Here is a 19,842-nt window from a genome sequence, read left to right as displayed (position 1 = left end):
CACAACAGTGGGACTGAAGCCCTACCCATTTGAATGGGCAGCACTCCAATCCCACCAAGTCACCATCCTGACTTTTTAACCACGTCCTGCAGACACTCCTGGACAAAGGAGGGGGATCTCTCTAGCTTTATGGCTCTCAATAAAAATAAAATAAAAACTGGGGGCAGGGTGTATAAGCTCTGCCTTGCCTCCTCATCCACATCAACATTTATGTTTGGGGGAGGGTATAATCACCAATCCAAAATCCCAAACGCTGGCCTGTGCTGAGCCCAGTCAGGCTGTGATTTATTTGTTATCCTCTTTGTTTACATGGGCTTTCTTGGAATTCATTTAAAGTAAAGAGTCCCTCTGGTGGGAGGAGATGGGAAGTGACAAATTTGATAAATAAATAAATAAACAAATGCACAAGTTCTGGTTCTTGCTTTTTTTTTTTAACCTGCTTACCCCTACCCTGCAAACTGCTGGTTGAGTTAGTCTTCCTTCTTCATTTGGGTCAGTAGGACTTGCTGTAGACCCCAGATGGCCTTTGGAAGTTCTCTTCCTGGCTCAGTCCTTTGTTACCATATTGTCATCGCTCTTCCCTGCCAGTCATCTTTTTGCCAATGCTGAATCCTTTTGCTTGACTTCTGTTTCTCCTACAGTCCTTATTTCTTAGCTTGGAACCAGGAAGAGGTTGGACGGGAGGGGCGGGATTATACCCTGATCATGCACAAGCACTTTATAGCCAGAGAGAGACCACAGCTTCATGGTAAATGCCTGCTTTGTGCACAGAAAGGCCTAAATTCAATCCCAGACTCCTTTCCACCAAGAATCAAGCAGATCCTTGAGATCTCAGAAGGGCTTTGTAGTAGACAAACAAACTGGGTTCAGATGTCACTCTAAATCAGGTATGAGTGGTCTGTTGAATAAACAAACACAAATCCACTGACTGCAGCAAACTAAAGCAAGTCCCACTATGGTTTGGCACAAGGTATTAGCTGTACCATAGCCTGACCTGGACTAAATCACCATATAGATCAGTGTTTCTCAACCTTGGCAACTTTAAGATGTGTGGACTTCAACTCCCAGAATTCCCCAGACAGCAAAATGGAGGATCCGGGCTCATGTGCTCTTATCCAAGAGACAGGTTCAGGCAAGGGAAGCCCATTCACATCCCTGCCCTTCATGCCTAATTGTAAAACTGTTGGAGATCTCAGCAAATTAGCATGCCTCATTAGCATGTGGATACGTCTGCTTTAGGATTATAATTCTCTGTGCTTCTTGAGGAAGCTGTTTGTTGTCCCTCCCACTTCCTCTTCCTTCTTCCTCCTCCTCCTTCCACTATCTGGAAATGAAGCACCATGTGGCCATGTGTTCTTTCCATCTCTGGGCCACATGCTTGGGCCTAGAGTCAGGATTTTGCCCCTTTCTCCACGCAACCTTCAGCAGCAATGAGGGCTGAGGGTAAATTAAGTTAGAAGGAAGGACCAGAATAGTCAACTTCCTTCTGAGATGGATGTAACTGGACCAAATAAATCAGTAAGACTTCTTTTTACTTACTTTTGAACCTACTTTGTCTACGTGTGTAATTCTTTATGCTTGGGTGGGCTAAGTGTATAAGATCAATAATCTATATTTCTCTAACATGCTCATTGATGCTATTTAATATTCTTTTTCTGTGTGCATCTTTCACTGTGTTAAGCTCTGCTCCATTCAGTGGTCCTAGCTATCCACTAATGGCTTCAAAAACAACAATTTTTAACTTGAAGCACCACAACATCAACAGCAGGAGCTGCACACTCTTCCTCTTGGCCCTTATTTTGACTCCAAAATAAGGCAGACAGGTGAGGTGAAAAGAAGGGTCCCTCCTTGCTAGGAAAAAGGCCTTTGACATGAGTGAAAGGTCTCACCCCTACTTTGCTGCTGATACAGCTTGATTCCTCCAAAGCCTGAACGAATTTTGAAGGAGATGCCTGCAAATCTTCTATTTCTAGGTAGCATCTTATCTTGGGATTTTACCAAAACATCAACATCCCTTTATGAAAATATCCCCTTGTGAGTTCATCACAAGATCCCATTTACTATTATATAAGGGGTGTTACCAGAGAACGGTATAATAATCTCTGAGTGGTTTTGTTCAAAGGCAACAATCCTTTAGCAGGAAGATTGAGAAAACATTCATTTTCACTCTGAGAAATCAAGCAGATGAATACGCATTCTACAATGCTACAAAGTGAAGAAATAAATAAGGGGAAGCAGGTAAACAATATTACGTCAGAACGCATTTCTCTATTATGGAAGTGAACAATGTAATTAGATTATTGCAAGGTATTTTCGAGTAGCTAAATACCTGTGTTGCTATCTGCTTTGTAAATATTGATGCAGAAGATTTACACATCAGGCTAAGCCATGGTTTGTTTAATAGTGGTTTATTGAGGAAACGGCAATTGGTTGGACTCACATTTGGGCTAAGCCATAAGCTGTGGTTTACAAGCCACAATAGCTGAGTTCACCAAGCATTCTAAACCCTAGCTATGGTTTAGCATGATTTGTGAATGAAATTGATATATTCTTTCTCCCTCGAGGAGACTGCCTCTCCCAAAGGAACTGTCAGTAAATGTGTTAAATTAAGCATATTAATCAGTTAGAATCATTTGATGCTGGAGGAATACTTTTGAATAGGCCAGAAATACAGGTAGTCCTTGTGTAACAATCACTTGTTCAGCAACTGTTCAAACTTATAGTGGCACTGAGTGAGTGGTAGTTATGACTGGACCTCGTACTTAATGGCCATCACAGCGTCCCATGGTCCATGATTGAAATTTGTGACCTTCCTTGCTGGCTTTCCACAAGCAGAGTCAATGGGGAAGCCAGCAGGAAGTTGCAAGTTGCAGTCACATGAGGTCCTTGCTTAACCCATGCAGTCCTCATTTAACTATGGCAACTGGGACTGCTGGGACTGACATCACTAAGCAGTGCAGTCATGTGGTTTTTCGAATTACAGTGGACTTTCCGGTCCCAATTAGCACCATTAAACAAGGACTGCTTGTAAACCCATCACAATGAGCTTGATAGTGCAGTAGATGGGAATCAGAGGTATTAACCAAGGAAGAAGATGCTCCTGCTTGTTTAATGCAGCCCAGTGTAGCCTTGAAAGCTAGGAACATCCAGCTTACATGGAGCTTAAAACAGCTTTCAAACAACTACTAGTCCTTAAGGACAATTCAAAAGAGAGAAGCTGTAATTATGGACAGCTAGGCTTACATGTTGCATTAAGTCATGATTTTTAACTATGGCTTGATGAATAAGCCACAGTGTCCTAATTCACACAATACACTGATCTATCAAGCATGATTTACAAACCATAGTGACTGAGTTCATACATCAGCTAAGCCAAAAGTAAACTACTTTATGGTTATTAGGATATGTAAACCCAAACTGGGTCTGTTAAAAGTTGCAGTGGGCTGCTTAATTATTTTGTGATTCAGTATCAGAAGACAGCTTGTTACAGCAAGGTTTTTTTGGTTATTATTTTCCTGTACATGCTTTGCATTTGTAACTCTTTATCTATGGTTATCTGTGAAGCCATTTAGTGGCCTGCTAGAACCACTGAATGAGCAGTTTAACATAGCTGAGAAGCTGCACACAGAAAAAGAATATTATCTTAAAATAGCTTTAATGAGCACATCAGAGAAACACAGGTTATTGATCTTATGCACGCAGCCCTCCCAAGCATAAAGAATCACACGCTTAGACAGAGTAGGTTAAGAAGTAAAATGAGTCTTACTGACTTTATTGTTGGTTCTGTTACATCCATCTTTGGTGGAAAATGAAGTTCCTTGTATCTTCTGTTCTTTCTAAACTTAATTTGCCCTAAAAATCTCAGCCCTACAACTGCCAAGAGCTGCCTGGAGAAAGGGGGAAAAGGTTTCTTTTCTTAGGCTGACCGCATGGTGGCCAAGAGATGGAGCAGCACACAGCCATGTGCTTCGCTCCCAGTGGAAGAAGGAGGAAGAAAGAGAGAGAGGAAGGGGGAATGGCAACAAACAGTTTCCTCTAGCAAGCATCATGGGACAAACTCAATTTACATGCTAATGCACATGCTAATGAGGCATGCTGGATTTGCCAGGACTTCCAACAATCTGTACTCCTGGATCTGTTGGAATTGTCATTTTATTTCTTGGATGACTTATGTGATTACCTGATTGAAACACAATGGATTAAAATTCTGTTGCATTTAATTTTTTCCTTTTTTCCTCTCCAGGTGAACTTGTTCATATTCTTCTTTCATTTCTAGTAGCCAGTTTGTCATGCCCCTTAGAAGAAGCCCTCCTAAATTTCCTGGAGGCTGCCATTTATCTCCTCCAAAAATATTTGAGTGAGGGCAGGACATAGTGCTATAGTTTTGATGTGTTTCAGAGCACCACACATGAAGATATGTACCTGTGAAAATCAGAGGGTTGAGTTCATATATCAATCAAAGCTATGGTTTAGCCATGGCTTACTAACTAAACCACAATTTGAAATTTGCCTATATTGCTAAGCCATAACCACCATCCCAGTTGGGGGGGGTGTTAATTAATCTTTTTAAATTAGAATCCTACCTGCCACACCCCTGCAAGCCCACTGTTACAGGATTCTCTCCACTATCCCTGCTCCTTGTCTTTGCAGATGAGCCCACTTCCAAATACAATCCTAGACTGTAGCCACACACATTTTTATTTTCTGAGCAGGCGCACCAAGCCCATATGGGCATTTTCGAAAAGGAAGAGCTTGTTGGAAAGTGTACCTTTTCAAATGTAATAACTCAAGCCATGAGGGAGCTTGGCAGAGATGAGGGGAGGAGTTCTCAGGGAAATTGGTGCCTGTCTGGGGCTGCATGGAAACCATACCATCAGCCCTGCTTCACAAACCACCATGCTCGGTTCCCAAAAACACTGTAAAAGCCCTGACTATACAAGCCTTGTTGTGTGAACTAGTCCTGAAATTAATGTTTCTGAGGGGTGAAAAGAGAAAGGGGAAATGGTGCCTGCCCATGATCTGAGAATGCTGGTAGTAACTACACTGCGCAACCTACTGCCCCAAAATCACAAAGTCTCCCCACCTCAGCATTAGATGAATGGCTGCAACTCTGACATTCATTGTATTGTTGAACTCCTCCAGGATTTTTACAATGCCTCTCAACCATCTTCCGGTAAATCACCCTCCCTCATCCCTAGGAGAGAAGGACACGAACAAAGAGCACAAGATATACAGGTAGTCCTCGCTTAACAACCATTTGTTTAGTGAGGGTTCAGAGTTACAACTATGCTAAAAAAAAGACGTGTGACTGGTCCTCACACTTATGACTGTCGCTGCATCCCCACAGTCACGTGATCACAATTTCAGCGCTTGGCAACCAGTTCACATTTATGACTGTTGTGGCATCCCATGGTCACATGATCGCCATTTTTTACCTTCCTGGCCAGCTTCTGGCAAGCAAAATCAATGGGCCACCATGTGATTCGCTTGACGATCATGTGGTTCACTTAATGCCCACAGTGATTTGCTTAATGACCACCGCAAAAAAGGTCATAAAATTGGATCAGATTCGCTTAATGACCCCTTCACTTGGCAACCAAATTCCAATCCCAATTGTGGTTGCTAAGCAAGGACTACCTGTAAACCAACTGAATGAAGGGACCTCAGTTTCCACAGCATTAACAGTTCTTGTAAAACAAAAACAAAAAACCTTATTTGGCTTCCTGAAATAACAGTGCAAGGAGGGCCCTCAATTTCACTGCAGAAAATACTGTTATTTTTGCCATTTCTCTATTCCAGTGTTTAGTGTTTAGGCTAGCTGGGGAATTCTGGGAATTGAAGTGCACACGTCTTAAAGTTGCCAAGGCTGAGAAACACTGCTCTAAAGAGATGTGAGTACTGTCCTTTCAGAAAAAAGAGTTCTAAGAAACAGTCGTGAAAGGGAGGGAGGCAGACTTTCGATTTGCTCCTGGCAATCCAGTTCCCAAAAGAAATCTGTTCTCTCATGCTAGCAATGGTCAGGGTGAAGGGAGATCCAAAAATGGATGGTCCATGCCTTCCTTTTCTCTCTCCTCTCTCAGCGGACTCCCAGAAATCAGAACAGATCCCTGGAGAAGAATCCCTGGAGAAGAATACTATATCTGCTGGTGCCTGTTCAAACATTCATCCCTTCTAAAATCAAGGGATATGTTGGAGGGACTTCAGCAGACACTTTCCTTTTTGGAGAAGGTTTGGGGTTTCTTGGCCTCCAGCAGTTATAGCCTGTCATGACTAAGTCATATGGATTCTAATGGGTATGCTCTCAAGTTGGGGTTTTGTACTGGAAAAATGGATGATAATCCACGCACAGAAGAAATAAAGTTGAGATTCTGGTCAAGAACAATTATTTAGCTTTGGTTTTCAGTATTATCTAATTTTTCCTAAGAGGCCCATTAAGATGCTCTCCCCTGAAAGCTCGTGAGTCTGGCTAGACTGATGGATTGATCTTAAGAACGAAGAATTCGAATTATTACTAGGAGGCAAATCTGTATAGCATTAAACCTGACAGATCCCAGCAGATTAATGGCAGTTTCAGAATGCTTCCATGTTCAGTTCACGATGGTGATGCTAATCTATTCTGGGAGGATGAATCAACAATAACACTCCAGCCACCATTATTGCAGCCATTTGTCATAAAGACTGTGGTCCAGGGAGTTTTCTCAGAAAACAAATACATTATATATAGAAAAACAGAAGTGTTGGGACTTTGCCACCCAGAATTCCAAGTCAGCATTTGGGGAATTGCAGACCCACTCCATCCATCCATCCATCCATCCATCCATCCATTTTTTCTTAATCAGTTCAATCATGTCCGATCCTCGGAGACTGCCTGGACAAGTCCCTGCAGATTTCTTGGCAAGGTTTTTCAGAAGCGGTTTGCCATTGCCTCCTTCCTAAGGGCTGAGAGTGGCCGAAGGTCACCCAGCTGGTTTGTGCCCAAGGCAGAACTACAACCCACCATCTCCCAGTTTCTAGTCTGATGCCTTAACCACTACACCAAACTGGCTCTCATCTCTCAATTAAAAGCTGCAAGACATAACTGGAATACGTTGGGCAGATTTAAATGTGATCCAACTCTCATAAGATGTTGATATTATGGATAACCCACTTCCTTAGGAGTGTTGCCAACCATTTTTTTGTAGTTCACAGACAAAACTGCCCAGAGTTCCCCTTTGGGGGAGATGGGTGGTGACAGAAATTTGATAAACAAACAAACACTTTTGACCACCTTATTACTAATCAATTTTTCAAAACATCTGATGTTTTGCAGAAACAATTTGAACTGCTCAGTGGTAGTACATACAATTACAGTATCTCAACTGTATAATTTGAGCCTGGTGCATTAGCAAATCTGGAGTAATCTGAAATAATGATTATTACTAGAAAGAAGTTTCAAAGGTCCTAAATCTACTTCATTTTCATTGGAATACTAAGAATATTGTTTTAACAAATCAGTAAGTTAGGGTAAAGAATGTTTAATTAGTATTACATTATATGTCATGTTCGCCGTTTCAATGTGTTTGATGCATTGTAACGTTTCGCATGTCATTAGTTAGATGCGTGTTTCATCTTTGCTGGGAGGACGGTTCTTCTTGGGAGGGGTTTATCTCTTGGCTGTGAGCTCGGAATGTATTTGGGTTATCTCCTGTGTTCAAGGTTGCTTTCCCAGGCTAGAAGAGCTGACGGTTGCCAGCACCTGGGACGGGCGGCTCTGCTGGTAGGGAGGCGGGGTTACGTTTGCAACGAGGGTTTTAAGTTTGTATTTGGCGCACTTTCTGTCATTCTCAGCTTTCTCTGTACTTGTCCTAAGTTCCCTAATAAATCAGATTTCATTTAGCAACCTCTTGTGAGTCTGAGTATTTGGGCTGGGCAACTATTACATTATATGACCTTTGGATGGTATTAATTCAACAGAAGATTCTTTTCTGAGTATATTGGATCCCTGCAAGGATGTATAATTAGGGTTGGGATTCATCTTCTGTATGTTGGGAGTGCAGAATATTGGGTCTCTGACCCAGATTTCAGGCCTGCTCTAGGCTGACATAGTTTTGGTTTAATGTTCAGAATGGTAAATAGGGCACTTAGGAAAGAAGGAAGTATCCAAGATGTGTACATGTGTTGAATTATTGCTCAGGGCGGGAAGGGATCACTCCTGGAGATGGCTAGTGCCCTAAAATGGCCCTTTAGATATATCTGAGCGATACCACAACGATCATCGTCATCTGGATTTTATACTGTATTTATGCTTAATATTATATTTGTATTTGATATCTATTTATGTTTATGCTATTTTAATGTTTTTATCTTTATTGTAAACCGCCCAGAGTCCCCCCTTTGGGGGGAGATGGGTGGTGGCAAAATTAAATAAATAAACTTAAGTATGAAGAGCGTTGGATCTACAATGCATGGGCCACAGCTATTTTGGGGGACCCAACTTAAAATCTTGGATAGAAGGCTTACTTTTTACATGGCTTTCTACTGATGCCATGGGAAGCTGATCAATATGATTCCATACGGCCCACTTTTGTTATTTGATGCTTAACGTGGTTATACAGGGTGTACCAAAACTCATGCTCCATAGTCATGCCTCATAGACACTTTATTACAAAAATTACATTAAATGTTCAAATTGGACCTTTGAACATTCCTTAGTAACATTTTCTCCAAAAAAGAGTATTAATATACTGTGATTGGCCTGTGAGGCATGACTTTTGGTACCCTCTGTATATTTGTTTGAAGATGTATTACCTTTCCTTATTCCTCTTTTTTGCTTTTTTTCTTCCTCTGTGCTTTAGTTCCATTTTTTTTGGGTGCTACTTATTATTATATCTGGTTATTGTTTTTTTTTTTCTTTATAGGACTAAAAATATTTAAAAGGTACATTCAGGATACACATTTTGCATGCAGTACAGGGAAAAGGTCTGCACTTCCTCACTGAGATTGCATACAGGTGGTCCTCGACTTATGACCACAACTTGGACCGGAATCTCCATCGTAAGTCATTGCGGTTGTAAGTCAAGTCACCAAATGACCAGACTTGATTTTACGACCATTTTTACGGCAGTTGTTAAGCAAATTACCGCAGTCATTAAGCAATTCCAGCTTCCCCAATGGACATTTTTTGCCGGAAAACAGCAAAAGTGTCACAAAATGCAATCACGTGACCGTGGGTGGCTACAACCTATCATAAATGCGAGCCAGTTGCCAAGTGCCCAAAATGCGATCACGTGACTGTGGGCGGCTGCAACATTTTACAACGTTCGCAAGTGCTTTACAGGCCATAAAGCACCCATTCTGAGGCCGTCGTAACTTTGGACCATCATTAAACAAATGGTCATAAGTCAAGGACTACCTGTATAGATGTGTAAACTATAAAATCTTGTGTGTTCTTCCAAGAATGGGACAGCTCACCCTCATCCCCCGTTTTTTCACACAGCAAAAACATTTGGGAAGGACTGATGAAATGTGTGCAATTCTCTGCTTCCTACACAGGAAAGGTTCCCCCCACCCTTTTCAGCACCACAGCTGGGTGGGGAGGGGCATTGTACCTGGCTCTACTTAATAAATAAAACAAAGAAGCCACTTCACAGGGCATAAACTTTACTTTAAATAAAACACACAGCATAAGCCGGTCATACAAACCTCCACACACACACACACACGCACAAACATATACAGAGTCGCTGTATGGCTGCCTCAAACCAGTAAGTTCTCATCACAGCCAAAGTCCAGCAAATTTGTTTTGAGTGGCAGAAACTGCTCCCCACCCTCCCGAAAGGCACGGAAAGACGGGGACTGCCAGGAACAGAAGGAAATTGCCAGTCCCCTTTTGCCACTTGCTAGTGCAAACGATTAGGTCCCAAGAAGAACACATGGCAGAAAGGGCTGTACCGAGGGTATTACTGTAGGTAGGTGGGGCCTTTCTGGTGGAAGGAGGCCTCCCGCCTCACGTCTTCTCTCCTGGGAGTGCTGGACGGTACCATTGGGGCACCAGTTTCTCCATCGGGTTTTGCAATGAGGCAAGATAGCATGTCTCTCCTTTAAAGAAGCAAGAAAGAGGTGGATGGCTGCCATCTTGTGTTTGTGTGTGTGCGTGTGTGTGCGCGTCCACGTATGCAATCTGTGGCTCAGGAGGGACAAATGGCATGCCTCGTCAGTTATGCGTGGTAGTGAGTCAGAGAAGCCCTGTGGGGCCCCCGAGCTCTTTTTTAAACAAGCCACGTTGTCATGTACAGCCTTGCGTGGCAACTCCGTGAAAGCAGTGTGGGAAGTTCTCTCAAGTGTGGTGAGAGGAACAGGGGAGCATCTCTACATTAGCACCTCTACAGCCCACCTATATTCACCTTCCCCACAAACAAATCATTAAGAAGAAGAGCAATGCGGCTTCCCTCCCACCCCTTTCTTGGCCCTGGACAGCCTTCCAGCAGCTGAGAATAACTATGTCACCAGGGATCCAACAAGCCAGGACAGAAGTGCAAAGTTGCAGAATTACTTCCAGCATGCAATGCTCCCAGGAAAGAGGGGCATGCTTGGGGAGATGGCAGCCTGGTGGATCAGGGAGGGTGGGACCAGAATGCTAAAGTCTCCAAACAACTGGAACTCGGAGGAGCCCTGGTGCAGGGAGATTAAGAGGGCAGGAAATCTGGGGTTGCACCTACATACAGAGGGGAAAAATCAACACTGCAGATGGGTGAGGCCAAAATCACTATGGAATCCATGCCTCTGCTTGTAACTTCTCCTGGTGCCTTGGAACCACCACCTCCCCGTTCTTTTGAGGGCCATGACCTAAAGGGGCAGTGGGGGAAGGGCAGGGTCAGAGGCTGATGCTGCGGTGGTGCTTGAAGGGGTGGGGCTGGGCCATGCGCCGCTGCTCCCTTTCCTCCAGCTCATCGCTGTTGAGACTGGCCGCATCAGACAGGCCGAGCAGGTGCTCAACTGAGTCAAACTTCTGCAGGTCAGAGGCGATGGTCTGGAAGCTGAGGACTGAGAGCGTGTCGGCCGAGGCCACGGGCTCCGGAGGTAGCACCATCCCGCCATACAGCAGTGCTGGGCTGGCTTCAGCACCGACCGGGGAAGTGCGCCGTCCTACCAGGCGCTGGAGCCGCCGGGCGTGGATTTGCTCACTGATCTGCTCCAGGTTGCGCAGGGCCACGGAATAGCGCATCTTCGCCTGGGCAACCTGCTGCTCCAGGGAAGTGACCCTGGCCTTGTGCTCCTGAAATGCAAGAGACACAAGGCAAGAAAATCTACGATGAGGGTTAATATAGCACCCATCAATATGTTATCGTATTACAGGTAGTCCTCACTTAACAACCATTTGTTTAGTGATGGTTCGGACTTATGACGGTGCTGCAAAAACCTTACAACTGGTCCTCACACTTAATGACTGTTGCAGCATCCCTGCAGTCATATGATCACAGCTTGGGCGCTTGGCAACCAATTTGCATTTATGACCATCGCAGCATTCTGCGGTCAAGTGATCGTCATTTTTGACCTTCCCGGACAGCTTCTGGCAAGCAAAATCACTGGGGAACTGCATGATTCGCTTAACAACCACATGGTTTGCTTAATGCCTGTGGTGACTCATTTAATGACCACCACAAAAAAGGTTGTAAAATCGGGTCGGATTCACTTAATTATTGCTTCACTTAGCCACCGAAATTCTGGTCCCACCTGTGGTCATTAAGCCAGGATTGCACTGAGGGCAAGATCTCTGCCTTAGGAATACTATTCTAGAATACTACATAGGGGAGCTGAGGGAGATTAGAGGCAGATATAGGCATCCATAGATATGCACCCTTCTGCCACCACTAGTACTGAGTATAGTAAGTAATTAAACTTGGTGGCTTAAGATTGCATTAGGTAAAAGATGGATGGGAGAGAGACAAAACCAACATTAAACAGGGGGTGGGAGTTAGCAGCCCTCAGCCCAAAGGTTGTGGAGCCAGGCTCTGCACAAACAGCTGGGAATGAGATCCACTATTCCAAAGCCAATTCCTGATTCCCACCTAGAATTCCAAATTCTCTTCCCTCCCATTTGGAAGTCTGAGTTCTAAGGTTGGAGGTCAGGCGGGTCTGTGCCAATAATGACAACGGAGCAATAGCAAATCACTTCCGTGCCACTGCCAAGGAAACTACACGGGTATCTCCATGTAGGCACCAAGAGTTGAACTTGACTCAGAAGGAGGGTTTATTTTTTCCTCCAAGATAATCCAGAATGTTAACTTGAGCTGGAAGAATCACGACAGACAACATCCTTGAACCTCAAATCTGCGCCCAGAGTTTCATAACTTCACGTTATGGGAGTGGGATTTATATCCCATCAGGAAGAGGTGAAGCCACCTCCCTAGCTTAGTCTCAGGATGGGCGGGAAACAAACACAGACCCCTCTTGCGAAGATCAGCATCTGCCCCCCGCCGCCTGTTTGGCATAGGCAAGGGACTTAGGGCAGGGTCAAAGGTCAGCCTCACCTCCAGGATCTGGTTGAACTGAGCCTTTAACTCAAAGTAGGGCTTGCTCTTCAGGATAGCTCGCTTCAAGGACTTCTGGAGGGACTGCACCTTTGCCTCGGCCTGCTGGCAGAGCTGGGTAACACGCTGGTGCTCCCGTTCGCTGCGCAGCCGCTCTTCCTCAGCCTCGTTCACCTGAAGGGCACAGGAGTCAGAGTTACTGAACTGACACTGCACCAGTCCTACTACCCTCTTCTCTCTTTCCACCTTCATGGTGCCCGCTGCCTTCCGACACCGGAGAAGGCAGCCACATCGAGCGGGCACTCCAGAATGACATTTCCCTGTCCAGAACTCTCCTGATAGTCCTGGCTCTTCTGGAGCCCATCAGGTGGGGAAGGTTCAGCCCAGTGCCACCCTAGAAGAAGAACTTCACCTTGGCGGTGGCATGGTTCAGCATCTCCTGCCAGGTGGGATCCAGCCTGTTCTTGTCTGCCATGACTCCCTGCTCAGCCACGAAAACCATTTCCCGGGCTGCGTTGTGCATGCTAACTGCTCGTTCATACCGCAGGGCAGCCTTCTGGGTCTCCTGCTGGGCCTTCCAGAAAGCAGGAAAAATGGAATCAGCCATATTAATTAAACAACCACTATCACTCTTAACGTTGCCCACATACAACTGAGAAAAGGAACCGGTTCTTTGGGCCCCTACTGGATCTTCTCTTTCCGCTCGAGAGAAATCCACCCATCCCCTGTTTTTCTAATTTCTGTTAGATTTGATCTACAGCTTGAACCTGAGAAAGCATTTGAGGCCTGAAACACACAAGATTCACAAGGGACTAACTGGGCTGTACCATTTCAGACTGGAGGCAAGGGATGGCAGATTAGTTGGCTCTCCTTTCTGAAGAAAAACATTCCTAAGTACTTAAAACTAGAGGATTGGAAAAAAAGGCCAGATTAGAATCCAGCCTCCCTAAAAAGGCCGGATTAGAATCCAGCCTCCCTAAAAAGGCCGGATTAGAAACCAGCCTCCCTAAAAAGGCCGGATTAGAAACCAGCCTCCCTAAAAAGGCCAGATTAGAATCCAGCCTCCCTAAAAAGGCCGGATTAGAATCCAGCCTCCCTAAAAAGGCCGGATTAGAAACCAGCCTCCCTAAAAAGGCCAGATTAGAAACCAGCCTCCTGAAGTACTTAAAACTAGAGGATTGGGGGGGGAGAAAGACAGATTAGAAACCAGCCTCCCAGCAAGGAGGGTTCAGTGTGTATGCAAGAGCACTCCTATCATCTCACAATCTTTTAAAGGCTGAGTTGCTGAGTTTGATTCAGCACCTTCTGCATATGATGGCAGCAGATCCTTGGCTACTGGAAATTGGAGCCATCTTGTACTTTAACTGTGCTTTTCCAGAGCCCTCACAGAAATCAAAACTCAAAAGAAAGCACAAGAACGTACAGCTGCAGTGGGGCAGCTAAAAGCTCAGATCCCATCAAAAAAGATCTCAACCATCAAACTGGTTGATCATTTTGACAGGCCCCATACTTAATCAGCGTTCCTGTATTCCTTACGCTCCTATCAGCCTCTGATTTTCCATACATGATGGAAGAGAGAATGAAGTGATTGGAAAGAGACTTCAACAGCCTCTGGAAAAGCAGTGGCTCTCTCACCAAGCATACCTTAAGAGCAGCTGCATTCCCTTTTTAAATAACGCTGCTCCATTTCTTCCTACATTTTATGGATCCTCTCTTAAAAATTAAATAAGCAGTTTTTCTTTTGTAAGCCACAGTGCAGACCCCAGAGAATCAAGATACACACTAAAAAACAAAACTGCACTCTTTTTTTTTCCCCTTCTGGAAGCTACTGGTGTGAAAGTACAACAGTGATCTGTAGATGGCTTCAAAAAGGAGGTCTGTGGGACCCCAAGTCATTTGTTCAAGGAACCAGGGGTTCCTAATTCAGGAGAGTTGCTTCTGAATCCAGGTAATGGCTTATGAGTTGATGTCATAAAACAAGTAGAGGAATGCTAAAGCTGAACCCAAGTTGGAAAGCTGGTTTTAAGGATAAATGATACCTTCACGCAAGGCAATGGCATGCATACCTCCCTGGCCAAGCGCCTGGCTTCGTAGTAAGGGCGTGCTTTCTCAATGCAGTTTCCCAGCTGGGAGCCCTGGGCATTAAGCTTCCTGGCAGATTCGGACAAGATCCTCCGGTACGTGGTGCGGGCTTCCTGTTAAGACCAATGGCACAAATTGTGTCAGCATCTTTAATAACATGCCCCCTCCTCCAGTTCTTGCTCTATTTATTAATCTTATTCAGACACGGCTTTTCCAGCCTACCTGTGGCCCTCAGGAGATTCTTTCCCTGTGACTGACTCCAATGCTGCGTAAGTTGGACGTTCAAGTATGGCTCCCGTGGAGGGCCCATATCCCGTGGCCACCTTCTGGACCAGCAACAGAGGCCCTGATGGTGCCGACATATTGCAAATCACTGTTTCTCAACCTTGGCAGCTTGAAGATGTGTGGACTTCAACTCTCAGAATTCCCCAGCCAGCTAAAAGCAGGCAGGACCAAGACCAAAACTAAATGTAATTGTAATGAATTGCAATTGCAATAAATTTCCATTAAATGCAATTCACGCATCACTTCCCAAACCTTAGCAGCTTTGGAAGGGCCTCCAGGGGTTGCCCTCAAGTCTCTGGAGGGCCTGGCTGTGAATCCTTGTTTAGCCCTTTCCAGATTCTTCACAGGTAGTTGAGTCAGGGGGCTAATTCTGGCAGGGGATATGAGATCTCCAGCTGCAATCTTTCTGGCTCGAAGCAAGGGAAGGAGAGCACACCTTCCCAATAACTCAGCTGTATTTCAACGCACAGCACAACCGCAGAACAAATTCCTCTCCCTGCCTCCCCCAGGGATGCTTGCTGCCAGAAATCTGTAGCACTTACCACAATAAACCACACCAAACATCCCTGGGTGCAGACAAACCTGCAGCATGCAGTGCCCAGATCCTTGCACGCAAATGTGCGTGTGCAGACAGAAACCGGAGGTGGGCAACTTACGGCCTCAGGCACATGCCCTGAGCCCATCTTAAGGTGCTTCCTGAAGGCTGAGCACTCTGCTGAAAATCAGTGGCATTCTTCCCTGCTGTTTTGGGGTGGAAAGCAGAATAAAACCTCTGCAAGCCCTAAAACAGACTTAGCCCATTTAGGAAGCCACTTCAAAAACCCCAAACACCCTTTCCCCACAAACTAGGGAAAGTAACCTCCTACCCATGCCCGGTTTCAGCAGCCCATTCCGCTTCCCTGCCTTGCCCAGAGTGCTTCCCCCTCCCCACAACGCTAAGGACAACCCTGGCTGCCCTCCCTTGGCATTTCAAGGCGTTCTGAGACGGCTGACGTACATCCAGCTGCAGTTCCACTCGGTTGATCTCTTCGTTGGCTTGATTGAGGTGTTCCAGCTCTTCCTGCAGGCAGACAAGCAGAGACCGGCTTCAGAGAAGGCGCTGAACTCAGCACGGCCACAAGCCTCCTCTGACCTGGCACCTTTCAGACACGGGCAGCATGGCCACTGGCCGGGAATTCTAGGAGTTGTAACCCCAGCACATCCCCAGGGCTGGAATTCCCTTTTCCAAATGGCCTACTTCCTACTAGACTTCTGAACAGGGAGGGGACATATGCTCTCATGCATAGGCACGTACTCATTCAAGCACTGAGAACAGGCAGGAAAAAAAATCCTTTATTTCACTCAGAATCGACCATGGAAAGTTACACTGTGTTGCTTGCCAGTTATTATTCTGTTAAACCAGAAATAAAGGCTTTCGAAAGAAAGTTAACTTTCTATTTGGGTGAAAGGGAGTGACCAGACCTAGGAATGTTACAGGATGAAGGATAAGGGATGGGATGAGAAAGTCCCCAAGATTCAAGCTCCTACATATTGATGATGGAACGGTACAAGTCTCTAAATACATCATATTTGAAACATCGGTACCCTGACTTCCTGTTCAGGTAAGTCTCCAAGAGATTCACAATAAATAATACAGGTAGTCCTCGCTTAATGACCATTTGTTTAACGATGGTCCGAAGTAACAACGGCCTCGGAAAAAGTGCTTTACAACCTGTACTCACACAATCAATGCAAAACGTCACACTACCCCCGCAGTCACGTGATCGCAGTTCAGGCGCTTGGCAGCCAGCTCACATTTACCACCAGTTGCAGAGTCCTGCGGTCACATGATCACAATTTGCGACCTTTTTTGCTGGCTTCTGGCAAAAAATGTCCATTGAGGAAGCTGGATTTGCTTGACAATTGTCATAGAAATGGTCATAAAATTGGATCCGGTCATGTGGTGACTCACTTAATGACCATACCACTTAACAACCAGTTTTCTGGTCCCTATTGTGGTTGTAAAGTGAGGATTACCTGTACATTAGACTGTTGAAGGCACTGAGGAATCTGGTAAGGAAATATCTCTGAAATGATGACCCAACAGGTCACGAGTTGTCTAGTACCTAATAAAAACGTTTGCAGTTTTAATTCAATTCCTGTAGCCCTTCAGGAGACAGGGAGGCTGAGTTTCAAACTGGCGCAGACTAAGCCAGTTTGTCAAGGCCACCCGATCTGGGTTACAAATATCCAGACCATCACTAGATGGCAGCGAAGAGCTGAAGCTTTCTTTATCCCTTTGTAGTCATTTAGTAGCTCCCTAGATTTTTGCAACCAGACCTTATGACCATAACTTCCAAAGTTTCAGGGTCTGGTCATGGAGGAGTGGCCACGAGAGAAGGAATTTAGCATTCTCTCACCTGAATGCGAGGGTCAAGCTCTTCCTCCTCCTCTTCCTCTTCCTCCTCATTTTCTTTTTTCTTGGCATCGCCACCACCATCACACATGGCTTCCGGCCCAAGCACCCGCTGCTCCTCGCTGTCTTCAGAGGGCGTTCGCAGCTGCCCGGGCGGTGTCTGCCGCCCATCCCCCATGTTCATGCCCAGCACCAATCGCTGGTCAGAGTCCTCCATGCCAGGCTCCCCGGGACCCTCTGCTGCCTTGGCTCTCCCTTGGGGGGCAGGCCGCCCAAGTCACCAGAACCCAGGCATCATTTGCAGGCCAGGCCCACCCACAGGGAATTGGCTTGGGGCTTCAGGATCCATTCAGACACCTTTGGCAAGCCCAGCAAGGAATGAAAAGAGGCAAGAGTGATGGCACCAGTCTGGGAACCAATGGGCCACCTCTAGTGACGTCAGCTTAGCTGGAATTCTTTGGAAAATTAATGCGCTTCAATGCAAGAGCATCCCGCAGACAGTGAGGCGCAGGAACAGCCGTTCTCCAAAAATGCTCACTCGCAGAGGGGGTGGAGAAAGTTCCCCATCAGGCGTATCCTCCACCCCCCCCGTCTACTGCATTCTCTTAGGGCCCTCCCTTGATGGTAGGACCAGCAGCACCACCTAACGAACTGAAACAGCCAAGTGGGGAGGGAAGGGGAAGAGAAAAACAGAGAATGCATTAGAAACTAGCTGCAGGTAGTCCTCGCTTAACAACCACAATTGGGATGGGAATTTTGGTTACTAAGTGAAGCAGTCATTAAGCAAATCCAACCCAATTTTACAACTTTTTGTGGCAGTCGTTAAGTGAATCACTGTGGGCATTAAGCAAACCACATGGTTGTTAAGCAAATCATGTGGTTTCCCATTGATTTTGCTTGCCAGAAGCCAGCCGGAAAAGTTGAAAATGGTGATTACATGACCACGGGATGCTGTGACGGTCATAAATGTGAACTGGTTGCCAAGTGCCCAAATTGTGATCATGTGACCATGGGGATGCTGCAAACGTAAGTTCCAGGCATAAGTCAGTTTTTTCAGCACCGTTGTAGGTCTGAACTGTCACTAAATGAATGGTTGTTAAGCGAGGACTATCTGTATTTAGTAAGAGGCAACACCCAACTATAGCTCCCCTTCACCGGCTGCAAGCTAAAGTTATGTTCTTCACGACAGAGACATCTCATGTCTTTTCTTGTCCTCTATGGAGCACCACACCTTTAAGTTTCAGAAAGGCAACATGCTGCCTCTTGCAGCAAAAAAAGAGGCTGTGGCACCTTACAGACCAACAAATTCATTGTGGCATAAACATTTATGAACTACAGCCCTTTTCATTAGACATGCAGCCTTCGGATGGGTCACCTGTCTCCTACCACCGCACACTCTCACTCATTTTGCAGCTGTTCAACCCACACCAGATGACGCCCTTGCGTTCCGTTTCCCTCTAACATAATGCTTCCAATTCCATCCTGCCCCCCAAACCCACTTGTGTATTATATGCACACATACATAAATACATACCCATTGTGCTATTCCCTCTGGGGTCAGCAACATCATGCACAATGCAAAAATAATCAGCCAAACAAATTAGGGCATGACAGAAGAGCAAGAAACAGGCACAGAACTACATTTAGTTTATACCAACACTATTCACTATATCTCTCTATCCTTGCAAACCATCTTGGTTCTACCCCATCCATACACCACTTCATACACTCCCCTTATTTATTTAGGTATATTTATATTTTCATTTACAGGTTGTTCGAAGTTGTGGCAGTGCTCAATGAGTGGTACTTATGACTGGTCCTCAAAGATCCGGCCATTGCAGCACCCCCGCGATCACGTAATCGCAATTCAGGCGCTTGGCAACTGGCTCATACTTACAATGGTACCAGTATCCTGTGGTGACGTTATCGCCATTTGTGACCTTCACAGCTGGCTTCTGACAAGCAAAGTCAATGGGGAAGCCAGCAGGGGTGACAAGTTGCTCTGGTAAGTCCCACTTGGCCTTCCTTCCAGCCCTCACCCACAGCCTGCGCCAGGCCTCCCAAGCCTTCTCCCAACTCACGTGCAGCCTGTGCCGGGCCTCCCCCACCCCCCACAGCACCCCCATGCTCCTTGCCTGGGACTCCTGCTGCTTCCCACTTAACGACCCGTGCATCTTGGGGTTATGACGGCAACTGGGACTGCTGGGATTGCCATTGCTAAGCAATGCGGTCACACGACATCACACTTTACGACCACATCGTTTAGCAACAGCAATCCCGGTCGGTCCCACTTGCCATCGGAACCCAAGGACTACTGCTATTTAATTAATTTACAGCCAAAGTCTAAACAACACCTTTTGTGGTTTACACTTCTTGCAATTCTGGGAGTTGAAGTCCACACATCCTCTTTTTCAGGATCTCAAAAATTCCATCTAACCACGACTTTCTTGGGCTTTCCTGTCTTCTTGATTCATTCTCTCTTTCTTCCTACATTTGTTAGTCAACTCAATTCTCTTCATTCTCAAGACCAAACCATCCCAAGATACTTCTTTGGAATTGATCCCTCGTTTC

General features: G+C 45.6%; 2 protein-coding genes across 2 annotated transcripts in view; one reads left to right on the top strand and one right to left on the bottom strand.

Moving 5' to 3' along the window:
* The window catches only part of LOC134489944 (zinc finger protein 345-like), a 46,164-nt gene that overhangs the window by 8,293 nt on the left and 18,029 nt on the right, over positions 1-19,842 (top strand). The gene's annotated exons all lie outside the window — the stretch shown is intronic.
* Positions 9,623-17,922, bottom strand: SH3BP5L (SH3 binding domain protein 5 like). Its single transcript, XM_063291399.1, has 6 exons — positions 17,276-17,922; positions 15,874-15,936; positions 14,576-14,704; positions 12,922-13,083; positions 12,510-12,683; positions 9,623-11,254 (listed from the first exon to the last, which is right to left on the bottom strand). Exons 1-6 carry the CDS (start codon positions 17,486-17,488, stop codon positions 10,853-10,855), a joined length of 1,143 nt encoding a protein of 380 aa, XP_063147469.1. The 5' UTR covers positions 17,489-17,922; the 3' UTR covers positions 9,623-10,852.

This window comes from Candoia aspera, chromosome 2 (assembly GCF_035149785.1).
Source record: "Candoia aspera isolate rCanAsp1 chromosome 2, rCanAsp1.hap2, whole genome shotgun sequence".
Lineage (NCBI taxonomy): Eukaryota > Metazoa > Chordata > Lepidosauria > Squamata > Boidae > Candoia > Candoia aspera.
The sequence above is the reverse complement of the archived record's forward strand: the minus strand, read 5'-3'. Positions and strand labels throughout refer to the sequence as shown.